This window comes from Jaculus jaculus, chromosome 13 (genome assembly GCF_020740685.1).
Source record: "Jaculus jaculus isolate mJacJac1 chromosome 13, mJacJac1.mat.Y.cur, whole genome shotgun sequence".
Lineage (NCBI taxonomy): Eukaryota > Metazoa > Chordata > Mammalia > Rodentia > Dipodidae > Jaculus > Jaculus jaculus.
The window spans coordinates 25409342-25424307 of record NC_059114.1 but is presented as its reverse complement, the minus strand read 5'-3'; the positions used below and the strand labels follow the sequence as shown (position 1 = coordinate 25424307).

Here is a 14966-nt window from a genome sequence, read left to right as displayed (position 1 = left end):
TTCATTTTTAAATGTTTTTAATTCAGGCTTTTAGTTTATGAATATGACATTATAATTTTTTTAAATTTAGGGATTATTCTTTACAGTTTAGGGGATTTTTACAGTTTAGGGGATAATTAATTCCTTTAAAAGGTAAATACCCTTTCTTAAGAATTTAGAGCCGGAGGCTGGAGAGATGGCTTAGTGGTTAAGCGCTTCCCTGTGAAGCCTACGCACCCCAGTTCAAGGCTCAATACCCCAGGACCCACATTAGCCAGATGCACAAGGGGGTACACACATCTAGAGTTCGTTTGCAGTGGCTGGAGGCCCTGGTGCACCCATTCTCTCTCTATCTCTCTCTCTCTGTCTCTCTCTCTCTCTCTGCCTCTTTCTCTATCGCTCTCAAATAAATAAATAAATAAATAAAATTAATTTTAAAAAAAGAATTTAGAGCCAGGCGTGGTGGCACACGCCTTTAATCCCAGCACTTGGGAGGCAGAGGTAGGAGGATTGCTGTGAGTTCAAGGCCACCCTGAGACTACATATGAATTCCAGGTCAGCCTGGGCTAGAGTGAGACCCTACCTCGGAAAAAAAAAAAAAAAAAAAAAAGGCTGGGGTCTAGGAAGATTGCTCAGTAGTTAAAGGCACTTGCTTGCAAACCTGCTGACCCAGGTTCAATTCCCAAGTTACCCTCATAAGCCAGATACAGAAAGTGGCACAAATGTCTGGCATTTGTGTCAAGAACCCCTGGTGGGTGATTGTGTTTTACTAGAAATTGAGCCTAGGGCTTTGTGCATACTAGGCAACTATACTACTACAGAGTTAACACCCCAGTCCTCACTCAACTTAAAATAACAGAGTTCATGATAATGTTCTGTACTACCCAGTTTTCATGTATAAATTTATTTAATAAACACAAAGTTTTTACTATGACCCAGGCACTAATCTAAGCCTTTGTAAACATTGGTTTATTTAATACAAATAATTGAAAAAAATCTTACATGTAAGTCAGATTTCTGTCACTGTAATAACTGAAATAATGAAATTGGGTCTGAAGAGATGGCTCGTCAGTAAAAGGTGATTTCTCGGAAATCCTAATGGCTTGGGTTCAATTCCCCAGTATCCACATAAAGTCAGATGCACAAAGTGGCATATGCATCTGGAGTTTGTTTGCAGTGGCAGATAACTCTGACACATCCATATTTATTCTCTCTCTCTTTCTCAAATAAATAAAATTTTAAAAAATAAAAATAATGAGAGAGCTGTAGAGGTGGTTCACCAGTTAAGGTGCTTGCCTGTAAAGCCTAACAACCTGGGTTTAATTCCCCAGTACCAAATGTAAAACCAAATGCACAAAGTGTTGCATGCATCTAGTTTGCTTGTAGTGGCTAGAGGCCCTGGAATGCCCATTGTTTATCTTTCTGTCTCTTTTTTCTCTCGGTCTCTATGTGCAAATAAATAAATACTAAAAATAATAATAATGATGATGATGATGATGATGATGATGATGATGAAAGCCAGGTATGGTGGTGCTGCAAGGCTCCACCATCTCCTATAGGTTCCAGACTTCCCAAATAACCCAAATAACATCACTTTTGCAGGGAATCAAGTGTTCAAACACATGAGCCTACCCCATATTTTTCATTCAGACCACAATTTGTATCTGATTTGACTATAAATATTTTTGAGCTACAATTTAGAAATTTGTCTTTCTATGTAAATCTATCAAAGCTTAACTGTTCATTTTTTTTTAAGTGGGGTTTCATTGTAGCTCAGGCTGACCTAGAATTCACGGTGTAGTCTCTCAGGCCTTAAACTCACAGCAATCCTTCTATCTCTGCCTCCTGAATGCTAGGATTTAAGGTGTGCACCCAGCCAAAGTTTATCTTTTTTTTTTGAAAGATTTATTTATTTATTAGAGAGAGAGACAGACAGACAGAGAGAGAGATTGGGCATGACAGGGCCTCTAGCCACTGCAAATGAACTCCAGATGCATGTACCACCATGTATATCTGTCTTACGTGGGACCTGGCAACGAGAATTTGACTAATTCAGACGTGGGACCTGGAGAATCAAACCTGGGTCCTTAGGCTTCATAGGCATGCGCCTTAACCACAAAGCCATCTCTCTAGTCCTCTTTATCTATTCTTAAAGAACATTTTTTAATGACTTTCTTGCTTTGTTTCAGTCTTAGGGTATTTGTACAGTTCAGCTATTGGTTTAGCTGTTGGTGTGTCTGGCTTACATGGGTACTGGAGAATTGAACCAGGGTTCTTTGGTTTGCAGGCAAGCGCCTTAACCATTGAGCCATTTCTCCAGCCCTGAAAGTGAATTTCAAAAAAAAAAAAAAAATGGAGCCGAGTGTGGTGGTGCATGCTTTAATCCCAGCACTTGGGAGGCAGAGGTAGGAGAATCACAGTGAGTTCAAGGCCACCTAAGAGTACATAGTGTATTCCAGGTCAGCCTGGGCTAGAGCGAGACCCTACCTTGAAAACCCAACCAAAAAAGAAAAGGGAGTTAGCTGCTAAATTATAAACAGATACATTCTCCAGTTTGCGGGGGGGAAAGAAATTTCAAAATTATATTAAAAAATAAAGAAAATAAAGAGTTGGGTGTGGTGGCACACACCTTTAATCCCAGCACTTAGGAAGCAGAGGTAGGAGGATTGCTGTGAGTTTGAGGCCACCCTGAGACTACATAGTGAATTCCAGGTCAGCCTGAGCCTACAGTAAGACCTTACCTCAAAAAACAAGAAGGAAAGAAAATAGCATAATGGACCTGTCACCTTACCTTCAATAATTAAATTCATCCCCAGTCTTAATTATATGTATTCTGATTCATTACCTAATGCCAAATTATTTTGTCTGGCCATACTTTAATATGTCTATAATATTTTCTGAATATCATAATATGATTTTCATATAAAAAAATAATAATAATTGTATATTATCCAATACCCAGTGTTCAGACTTTACCACTTGTCTCTTTGTTTTTTTCTTTTCTTTCTCTCTTTTTTTTTTGTTTTTTTGTTTGTTTGTTTGTTTGTTTGTTTTTCGAGGTAGGGTTTCACTCTAGCTCAGGCTGACCTGGAATTCACTATGTAGTCTCAGGTTGCCCTCAGATTCACAGTGATCCTCTTACCTCAGCCTCCTGAGTGCTGGGATTAAAGGCATGTGCCACCACGTCCAGCTTGTCTCTTTGTTTTTCAATGGTATATGTATTTGAATCAGGATCCTAGTAAGAGTCCATGTATTATTATTAGTTGATAAATCTTTAAGGGTTTTCTCCAGATTAATTATTTTTTCTTTATTTATTTGTTAGAAGAAAAAAGTGGTCATTTGTCCTGTGGATTTTTAATATTTTGAACTTTGTTGATGATATTGCTGTGGTATCAATTACCATGTTCTTCTGTCCCCATATAAGCCATGTAAATTGGTGTATAGAGCTAGAAGCTAATTGTTTTAATTTTTTGGCCAGAATACTTTATGGTGGTAGTATATACTTCTCTCTAGAGGCTTTCTTTTTGTGACGTAGGCAGCCATTGATAAACACCAAATCCTAATTTACTAGAGCTAGTGAGTTAGTGACATTCTAAATATGTTGTTCCTTTGTCATTTATTGGCTGGAATAATTGTAAAAAGAGCAATAGCTCTTATAAACTATGGTGCCATTTGTAAGTTCATAAGAAAGGCACAATCACTGCTTGATTCACTGATATACTGGCTTTCAGAATGATGAATTGATTCTTTGGGACAGCAAATGTACAGAATGAGTCTAGAACCTTTGTCATATCAGAATAAAGAAACTACTGAAGTCATCTACCAGGATTCCTTTAAAGGGGCTCAACAGCCGGGTGCAGTGTCATGTGCCTGTGATCCAAGCCCTTGGGAGGCTGAGGCAGGAAAGAGAGTGGGATGCAGCTCAGCATTATGAGGTCTCAGTTTTAATCTGCAGTGCCACAGAAGAAATCTTCCCCTTCCAATGTAACATCTTCCTTACATACAGTCTTAGAGTGTTAGCAATAGTCTGACCACATATTTCTAAGCAGAGTGAGTCATGGACTAGCTGATTCACCAATCAGTTTGTATAATTTAAGAAATGAAGCTTCTTGGTTGGAGAGATGGCTTAGCAGTTAAGGTGCTTGCCTGTGAAGCCTAAGGACCCAGGTTCAATTCTCCAAGTCCCATGTCAACCAGATGAACACAGTGGTGCATGTGTCTGGGGTTCCTTTGCAGTTGCTAGAGGCCTTGGCATACCCTTTCTTTCTTTCTTTTGCATACCCTTTCTCTCTTTCTTTCTTTCTTTCTTTCTTTCTTTCTTTCTTTCTTTCTTTCTTTCTTTCTTTCTTTCTTTCTTTCTTGCTCTCGCTCTCGCGCTCTCTCTCTCTCCCTCTCTCCCCCCCTCTCCCCCTCCCTCTCTCTCTCTCCCTCTCTCTCTCTCTCTCTCTCTCTCTCTCTCTCTCTTTCCTTCTCTCTGTGTCTCTAAAAATAAGCCAGGCTTGGTGGCACACGCCTTTAATCCCAGCACTTGGGAGACAGAAGTGGGAGGATCACCATGAATTCAAAGACACCCTGAGGCTACATAGTGAATTCCATGTCAGCCTGGACTAAAGCAAGACCCTACCTCAAAATAAATAAATCTTTTTTTAAAAAGAAAGAAAGAAAGAAAGAAAGAAAGAAAGAAAGGGAGGGAGGGAGGGAGGGAGGGAGGGAGGGAGGGAGGGAGGGAGGGAGGGAGGGAGGGAGGGAGGGAGGGAGGGAGGGAGGAAGGAAGGAAGGAAGGAAGGAAGGAAGGAAGGAAGGAAGGAAGGAAGGAAGGAAGGAAGGAAGCAAGCTTCTTAACTAAACCTGTCTCTTTAAGAATAGACCTGGGGTCGGGGGGCTGCTGGAGAGATGGCTTAAACAGTTAAGGTATTTGCCTGCAAAGCCAAAGGACCCAGGTTCAATTCTTCAAGACCCACGTAAGCCAAATGCACAAGGGGCACATGTGTCTGGAGTTTGTTTGCAGCAGCTGGAGGCCCTGGCATGCCCATTCTCTCTCTCTCTCTCTCTCTCTCCCTCTCCCCCTCTCTCTCTCTCTCTCTCTCTCTCTCTCTCTCTCTCTCTCTCTCTCTCTCTCCCTCTCTCTGTCTCTGTCTCTTTCTCTCTCTCTGCTTGCAAATAAATAAATATAAATTTTTTTTTTTTTTTTTGGTTTTTTGAGGTAGGGTCTCACTCTGGTCCAGGCTGACCTGGAATTAACTCTTTCATCTCAGGGTGGCCTTGAACTCATGGCGATCCTCCTACCTCTGCCTCCCGAGTGCTGGGATTAAAGGCGTGCGCCACCACGCCCGGCTTAAATATAAATTTTTAAAAAATAGATTTGGGGTGTAGGGATGGCTTAGCAGTTAAGGCATTTGCCTGCAAAGCCAAAGGACCCCAGTTCAATTCCACAGGACCCACATAAGCCAGATGCACAAGGTGGTGCATGTGTCTGGAATTCGTTTGCAGTATCTAGAGGCCCATATTCTCTCTCTCTGTCTCTCCATCTTTCCCTTTCTCACTCTCTCAAATAAATTAATTAAAGTTTTTAAAAAAATAGCTGGGGGGGGGGTAGCACATGCCTTTAATCCCAGCACTCAGCACTCGGGAGGCAGAGGTAGGAGGATCCCCATGAGTTCAAGGCCACCCTGAGACTACATAGTGAATTCCAGGTCAGCCTAAGCTAGAGCAAGACCCTACCTTGGAAAACCAAAAAAAAAAAAAAAAAAAAGAATAGAGCTGGCTGGTGAGATAGCTTAATGGTTAAGGTACGTACCAGCAAAGCCAAAACACCCATGTTTGATTCCCTAGTACCCACATAAAACCAGATGTTCAAGGAGACACATGCATCTGGAGTTCATTTGCAGTAGCTGAAGAATCTGGTACACCCATTCTCTCTCTCCCTCTCTTTCTTTCTCTCTTAATAAATAAATAAATAAAATGAATTTTAGAAAAAGAATAAATCTAAGCTTCCAAGGCAAATAGAGTAAAGCTAGCCCTTTAAGTGATGTGTTTAAGACCTCCAGGTCAGCATAGCCTGGTAACGTCCAACTCTTAAAAAAAAAAAAAAATGAAATTTGTAGTGTTTTCTTTTTTTGTATGTTGTAGCTATACACAAAATAAATATATGTTAAAATACAGAGCTGGAGGGATGGCTTAGCAGTTAAGGCATTTGCCTGCAAAGCTGACGGACACAGGTTCGGTTTCCCAGGACCCACATTAGCCAGATGTACATGTGTCCAGAATTCGTTTACAGTGGCTGGAGGCCACTGTAAGAACTCCCATTCTCTCTCTCTCTTTCTCTCCATCTCCCTTCCTCTCTCCCTCTTTCCCTGTCAAATAAATAAATAAATAAAATTTTAAAAAATACAGCCAGGTGTGGTGGTAAAGTCTTTAATCCCAGCCCTTGGGATGCAGAGGTAGGAGGATTGCTGTGAATTCAAGGCCAACTTGGACCACCACTTGGGCTAGAATGAGCTCCTACTTCAAAAAGGGGAAAACACTTTTAAATACAGTAAACTTTAAAATATAGAGTCAGCTATATTCATAATTACTAAATATTTCAAACACATAAGGCTATAAAGTAAATTAAGTATTTCTGCCATAGATAGTACCCACACATCCTGTCTTTGCTATGTAAATAGATTTTATAAGTTTTTAAGATTTTTGATAAGAAAATGATCCCAATGATAGAATAAAAGCTATATCTAAAAGTCAAACACCTTTTTTTTCCTTTGGGGTAGGGTCTCACTCTAACCGAGCCTGACTTGAAATTCACTAGTCTCAGGCTGGCCTCGAACTCATGGCAGTCCACATAATTCTGCCTCCTAAATGCTGGGATTAAAGGTGTGTGCTACCACGCCCAGCTTCTCATACAACTCTTGAACTCTTAAAATTCCTAGTGTGGTTTAATTGTCCTTCTAAATACTTTTGTTTTAATGGGGATAAAAATATTTGCTATATGATATATTACTTTATAACACATTTATACATGCTAAGCATAAGTTCTTTGTATTGCATCAGAAATGGTTGACTTGGGCTGGAGATATGGCTCAGCAGTTAAGGCACTTGCCTGCAAAGCTAGAGGCTGCAGGTTCAATTCTCCAGGACCCACATAAGCCAGATGTACAAAGTGGCACATGAATCTGAAGTTCATTTGCAGGGCTTCCAGCCCTGGCACACCCATTCTCTATCTTGCTCTCTCTGTCTCCTCTTTTCTCTCACTCTCAAATAAATGAATAAAATATTTTTTTAAAAAAATGGTTGACTTGGGCTGGAGAGATGGCTTACCGGTTAAGGTGCTTGCCAGCAAAGCCAGGGGACCCAAGTTCAATTCTCCAGGACCCAAGTTCAATTCCCCAGGACCCACATAAGCCTGATGCACAAGGTGGCACATGCATCTGGAGTTTGTTTGCAGCAGCTGAAGGCCCTGGTGCCCCAGATTCATTCATTCATATTCTCTCTCTCCCTCCCTCCCTCCTTCCCTCTCTGCCTTTGTTTGTCTCTCAAATAAATAATTTATTTTTATTTTTATTTATTTATTTGAGAGTAACAGACGGACACAGAGAGAAAGAGGCAGATAGAGAGAGAGAAGGGATGGGTGCTCCAGGACCTCCTCCAGCCACTGCAAACAAACTCCAGATGCGTGCACCACCTTGTGCATCTGGTTAATGTGGGTCCTGGGGAATCGAGCCTCAAACCAGGGTCCTTCAGCTTCACAGGCAAGCACTTAACTGCTAAGCCATCTCTCTAGCCCAATAAATAATTTTTTTAAAAAATGGCTGACTGTATCTTTAAAATTTTCTTGCATAATTCTCTTGCTGTTTGCTGTTAGCTTTTTTTTCCATCATCTTTGACTGGGATAGGCAGTATTTAATCAGTGGTTTGAATCTTGCCCTCAGCTTAGTTTATCTTCTTATTTGGGCAAGCACCACCAGCAGCACTTTCATTTGTACTGAGACCAACAGAAGATCAACCATAGACTAAAAGAGGAAAAGATGAGAATGTTCTTGTGCAGTCTGCTTCTAGGTGCTTGCTTATTTTTATGGCCCCCTTTGGTGATTTTTCTCACATGCAAGTGTCAGTTGGTATAGGTATTTCTGTCACACTGTGTTCATATTTATATACTGTTATTTCCTTCTTTCCCCCTCATTGTCTCTGATTTTACACTGACTCCTTTTAGTCAGCTTTCCTCAATTTCCCATAATATAGAACCAAAGTGTATTTTTGTAATTCATTGAAAATATTTTTCTCCTATTTATAATTATAGTCAATAAATCAGTTTTAACAGGTGGAATCCAGCTGTTAGTAACAAAACATAATTCTGGGGGCTAGGGAAAAAAAAAAGCCACTTACTTGCAAAGCCTTGCTGACCTGGAGTCACTTCTCATATAAGGCCAGATGTACAAAATGAAGTGGTACATGCACCTGGAGTTCATTTTCATCAGCAAGGGGGTCCTGATGTGTACTCTGTCCAACCCAAGCAAGCACCTTTAACTGCTGTTCATCTCTCTAGTCCTGTACTCACTCGTTTGATATCTCCCTCCCTCCCTCCCTCCCTCCCTCCCTCCCTCTCTCTCTCTCTCTCTCTCCTTCTCTTCCTCCCTCTCTCTTCTCTGCTCACAAATAAATATTAAAAATATAATTCTGATAAGGATTTTGGCCTATTATATGGTACATACTTCGTTGTTGTTGTTTTGAGGTAGGGTCTCACTAACTCAAGCTGACCTGGAATTCATTATGTGGTCTCAGGTTGCCCTCAGACTTAATGATGATCCTCCTACCTCTGCCTCCCAAGTGCTGGGATTAAAGGCGTGTGCCATCATGCCCAACTCGGGTATATACCTTTTTAAAAATTACTAGGTCTTCCCTGTGAGGAATTTATTTTGATTTTATCATGTGGACATGCATAACACACACATGGGTAAAATATAACATAATAATAATAGCATGGAGAACATATAATAGTTTATCAACTATTACCATGTGGAAAAATAATCTTAGAAAACATATACTTTTTTCTCCTTTTTTTATATAAATACATTTTTATTTATTTACAAACAGAGAAAAAGAGAAGATAGAATGGGCATGCCAGGGCCTCTAGCAAAAAAGCTCCAGATGCATGCACCCTTTGTGCATCTGGCTTTATGTGGGTACTGGGGAATTGACCCCCAGTTATTGGGCAAGTACCTTAACTGCTGAGCCATCTCTCCAACCCAGAAAACATACACTTTTTAATTTTAATTACATTGATAATTTTTATACATGTATATAAATTATTTTTATCATAATCTCCCATTACCTTATACCCTCTTTCCACCATCCTTCCACTGTACCCCTATTTAGATGAATGGAGAAACCAAAAGGTTTCTATAAACAACATCTTATTTGTTGAAAACGCAAACAAAAGAGGAAATATCAGGCACAGTTCAAATTAAAATTATATACTTATTTTTACCAAGCACTTTAAAAGTCACATGGTTTAAAAATGCAGAGACAGGGCTGGAGAGATGGCTTAGCGGTTAAGCGCTTGCCTGTGAAGCCTAAGGACCCCAGTTCGAGGCTCGGTTCCCCAGGTCCCACGTTAGCCAGATGCACAAGGGGGCACACGCGTCTGGAGTTCGTTTGCAGAGGCTGGAAGCCCTGGCATGCCCATTCTCTCTCTCTCCCTCTATCTGTCTTTCTCTCTGTGTCTGTCACTCTCAAATAAATAAATAAAAAATTTAAAAAAAAATGCAGAGACATCCTATCACATTGGAACCTTCGATTGGTGATCCTCCTGTCTCAGCTTCCCAAGTAGCTAGGATAATAGGCCTGTGACATTGGACCTAGCTCATTTTTCTGTCTATAATACCTGCATGAATAAATGATTTAGTTATATAAAGATATATTTGTCATAGAGCACTTTAGCAGAAAATCATAGCAGTTAATGAGAACCATAAGGCATGTCTTTCCCATTGTGTCCATTATTGTTCTGAGAGACAGTAAGGTTATCTCCTGGACCCAGTTGACATAACCACAGGCCTCAGCTCCATAGGGAGGGAGGAGGCATGTTGTTGGGACCCAGACCTATTGAAAAAACCTTTCCAGTCAAACACCTAGGCTTGGGGCTTGGCTGGAACATTTTCAGTTTCCCGTTCATGTAGGTGGCCAGTGACCCACAGACTCTAGCTGGTGGTGAGGTCTAGGCCTGTGCTGCAGGATGGGCGGGGTCCAGGGCAGGAGTTGGCACTGCAGCCATGTGTCTTATGGCACAGTGGCTTGTAATGGGAAAGGGGGAAAAAACCTAGAAGACAGTCAGGCCAGGGAATACCCCTTCTTATTCCCAACAAGTTCTTCTACTTTTATATCTTTTGTGTATATTGATGTGACCTACTGAATTTAACTAGGGTTGCCAAGGAAGATAGTTTTTAAATTTTTATTTATGATTTTATATCTGCATAAAATAATATATTTTGATCATGCTCATCTGCCATGGAACTCCTTCTTTTCAGCTACTCTTTTATTTTACTTTGACAGTTTTCTCCTTGTGACCCACTTGGTTGAACTAAGGTTCACTTGCATGAGCATGGGTGAGGGGTTATTTACCAGAGCATGGGCAACTCTCTTCAGTGGCTTTACCACCAAAGAAAATATCTCTCCCTCACTCAGCAATCGTTAACTGACTACAGCTCCTCAAGGTGGAATAGATCCTCTTGAGCCCCACCCCTAACACTGCATGTCAGCTGACCCAGTCTTGTGCAGCTGCTGTGAGTCCCTCAATGCAACAGCATTTGGAAGACTACATTCCATAGCACTCCTCCCCATCTTCCAGCTCTTCAGTTTTTCCATCCCCTCTTCCACAATGTTTCCTGAGACTTAGAGGAAGTGAAAGAGATGCCTCCTGTGAGCATTCATCAGTCACTTTTTCTCAGCACTTTGGTCACTTACGAGTCTTTGCAGTAACCCTGCTAACCCCTGCCCACTGCAAAATGAAGTTTTTCTATCCAAGGCTGAGAGCAGCACTAATTTATTGACGTAAACAAATATTTAGAAGTGAGCTAGACAGGTACAGCCATCCATTTAGCAAAACAACAGTAATATCTTCACCTTTAGGGCCTGTGATCTCCCTAGTCACAAGCTTTTGATCAGGTTTACAAGGCATGAATTCCCTCCTGTGGAGCAGGCCTCAGATCCAATCAGAAAGCAGTTACCCTGTAATAGTCATGCCACTCTTGTACCAATGGGCTCTTTTTGAATAGGAAAACCACCCTTATTAGCTGACAATTGAGGAGACTGACGTCTAGAGATTTTAATTACCTTTCTTAAAATAATTAGTGTTAAAGTGAAAATTCAGACTTTTGTGTATGCATTGTATATGTATGGTATGGTGTGTGTATGTAGTGTATGTGGTGTATGATCTCATATATATGCTGTTGCAGTACCCCATGCACTCACCTGTGGTACCCCATGGCCTCACCTTTAACAGCTAGAGAACGTTGGGTGTCCTGCTCCATCACTCACCTACCTGTTTCTCCTTGCAATGGAATCTCTTACTAGTTCTAAAGCTTGCCATTCATGAGCCCCAGCAATTCTCTGGTCTCTGCTTTCCACAGGACCAGGATTACAGACATTCCTAGCTGTTTATGTACGTTTTGGAAATTCAAACTCAAGCAATCTCAGGCTCTCATGCTTGTACAGGAAGCTCAGTTAACTACTGAACTATCTCTCTAGCCCAAAACTCAGATCTTTCACCTTCTAAAATCTACATTCTACACTATAAGACTATTCTACTTTGCTGACTCATCATTTCTTTCCTTCCTTATACATGTTTTTATTCCTTTCAACCTAGGGTTGTTTCACATGCACTTTAAATTTAATTAACTTTCTCAATCTTAGTTTTTTAATTTTTTAATATTTTAATTAGTTATTTGAAAGAGAGAGAATATGGGCATACCAGGGCTTCCTGCTACTGCAAACAAACTGCAGGCACATGCACCACTTTGGGCATCTGGCTTTACATGGGTACTGGGGAATTGGACCCATGCTGTCAAGCTTTGCAAGCAAATGCCTTTAACCACTGAACCATCCCTCTAGTCCCTTAGTCTTTTATTTTTTTTATATTTTATTTGTTTATTCATTTGAGAGAGAGAATACACCAGGGTCTCTAGCCACTACAAATGGACTCCAGGGCATGTGTCACTGTGTATCTGGTTTCTTAAAGATGTCTTTTAAACTTTTTATTTTATTTTATTTGTTGAGAGAGAGAAAGAGGCAGATAGAGAGAAAATGGGTGCACCAGGGCCTTCAGTCACTGCAGATAAACTCCAAACACATGCACCATCTTGTGCATCTGGCTTATGTGGGTCCTGGGGAATTAAACCTGGGTCCTTTGACTTCGCAGGCAAGTGCCTTAACCACTAAGCCATCTCTCCAGCACCCATAATAAATTTTTTTTAAATTTATTTATTTGACAGCAACAGACACAGAGAGAAAGACAGATAGAGGGAGAGAGAGAATGGGCGAGCCAGGGCTTCCAGCCTCTGCAAACGAACTCCAGATGCGTGCGCCCCCTTGTGCATCTGGCTAACATGGGACCTGGGGAACCAAGCCTTGAACCGGGGTCCTTAGGCTTCACAGGCAAGCGCTTAACCGCTAAGCCATCTCTCCAGCCCCATAATAAATTTTTTAATTGACACATACTAATTGTATACATTTGTGGAATACAGTGTGGCATTTCCATATATGTATAAAACATGTAATAATCTGGTAAGGCAGTGGCCTATTAATCTTCTCAAGCAGAGCCTTCATAACAAACAGCATTCCTAAAAAGCAGGTGCTGTGCTTATCAGTTTTCAGATGAGGAATTTTAACATATACAAGTTAACTAATTTGTCCAGCATCCAAAGTTCTTAGAGGTAAAGTCAGAAAATTTGAACAATATCACTTTTCAATACATTTTCTCATTCACCTTACCATCCCTGTCAATCAGGATGATCTAAGATATTCTTCAATAACAATTAGACCCCAGATCTCCATGGATTAAAGCAAAAAGTATTTTTTCACTCACACACATGTCCATTTCAGGACAGGTAGAAAGAATCTGCTTCATAATTACTTTTTCACTTAGGACCTACACCATCTTGAATTATCTGCCATTATAATCTAAGTTTGACATTAAAAAAACATAGTTACTTAATTGTGTCTCATAAAGTATACAAAACACACTATATTCATCTGCCTTAGTAATGGAAATAAATTTTTATAACCAAGATTTTATTATTCTTGATTTTTTTTTATGATAGAAACTCCGGGAAAAACAAAAGGCTGTACGAGAAAGTCACGGTCCAAATATGAAACAAGCAAAAATGTGGCATGATTTAGAACAATTGATGGAATGTAAAAAACAGTGCTTTCTGAAACTGCAAAGCCAAATTTCCATTGGTCAGGTAATTCAAGAGGATGGAGAGGACCGGCTGGTACTCTGAATCTCTGTCATCAGCTGGGGTTGAGTTGATGTAGCTAGCTGTAATCACAGCCCCATAGTGTAGTTCCTTTCTTGAAAGTGATTTGTATAACCTTGCTATTTCAGATTAGCCATTCTTCAAAATGTTTTCTTGGACAATAAAGTTGAAACTAGTCTAAGAAGTTTACTCAGGGGAGCACTTAATACATGCATGAGGGCCTGAGACCACCTGGGTTCCCCAGGGGCTCACATAAAGAGCTGGATGCAGTCTGTAACCCTAGTCCCATAGGGAGAAGAAACAGGAGAATCACTGGGGCTAGGGAAAACCACAGCTCTCCTCAGAGAGAGGTTCCATCTAAAGAAAATATTGTGGAGCCGGGTATGGTGCATGCCTTTAATCCAGCACTTGGGAGGCAGAAGTAGGAGGATCACCAAGAGTCCAAGACCACCCTGAGACTGCATAGTGAATTCCAGGTCAGCCTGGGCGAGAGTGAAACCCTACCTGTGGGTGGGGGGAGGGGGGAGAAAGAGGAAAGTAAAGGAAAAAAAAAAGATCTGGGTGAGTATATAGAAGAAGACACCCAATGTAGTCCTTTGGCCTCCATGCACCTGTGAGTGTATCTTCATATATACATGCATACCACACACACACACACACACTATACCACATGTGCAAGAATAAATAAATTTAAGGTAGACTTGGGTTTTAAATAATTATTGTTTGTTTTGTTTGTTTTTCAAAGTAGGGTTTCACTCTAACCCAGGCTGACATGAAATTCACTATGTGGTCTGAGGGTGGGGGCGGTCCTCTCTGGAGTGCCGAGATTAAAGGTGTGTGCCACCATGCCCTGCAAGAATTTGTTTTGTTTTGTTTTGTGTTCTTTTTTTTTTTTCAGATAGGGTCTCACTCTAGCTCAAGCTGACCTAGAATTCACGATGTAGTCTCAGGGTGGCCTCAAAATCATGGTGATCCTCCTACCTCTGCCTCCAGAGTGCTGGGATTAAAGGCATGTGCTACCACACCTGGCTCCAGCAAGAATTTTTTAAAATGAAGCTTTTATTGTTTAGACATCAGTGGTATCTCCTGAGTTTTAAATGAAATTTTAAATGTAAAACATATATCTATTAAGAAACATGTAATTTTTTTCAAAAATGTAATAACTCAATGGATTAATGTTTTTCTTAATTTTTTTAACTTTAGAGGAATCTTTTAGGAACTAATATCTCTTATTTTGAAGAAACATTTATCAGAAGTTCAACAATTCCCACAAGTTTACTTCAGTTTCTTTTTCTTTTGTTAAAAGCTAATTTAATATTTTGAAAATATATTTGTTCTATTTATAGAATTTAAAAACAAATAAAGCTTGTTGCATATATTGTGGCAAATTCATTTTAAATCATATGGTTGTGTCAATTTTTTCTTTTAAAATAAGTATTCACATTCTGATAATAACAGATTGTTATTTATTTTCTCTAAATAATATTTTCTCTAAATCTAATATAGATTTACTAATGTCATCTG

General features: G+C 40.2%; 1 protein-coding gene across 3 annotated transcripts in view; it reads left to right on the top strand.

Annotated features, from left to right (window-relative positions):
* The window catches only part of Ift81 (intraflagellar transport 81), a 144812-nt gene extending 130872 nt beyond the window's left edge, over positions 1-13940 (top strand). For all 3 annotated transcript variants that reach the window (XM_045133106.1, XM_045133103.1, XM_045133104.1), the window contains one exon: positions 13284-13940. In XM_045133106.1, coding sequence (XP_044989041.1) covers positions 13284-13466 — 183 coding nt within the window. In that variant the 3' untranslated portion in view covers positions 13467-13940. The remainder of the gene's footprint in view (positions 1-13283) is intronic.
* Positions 13941-14966: the final 1026 nt, after the last annotated feature.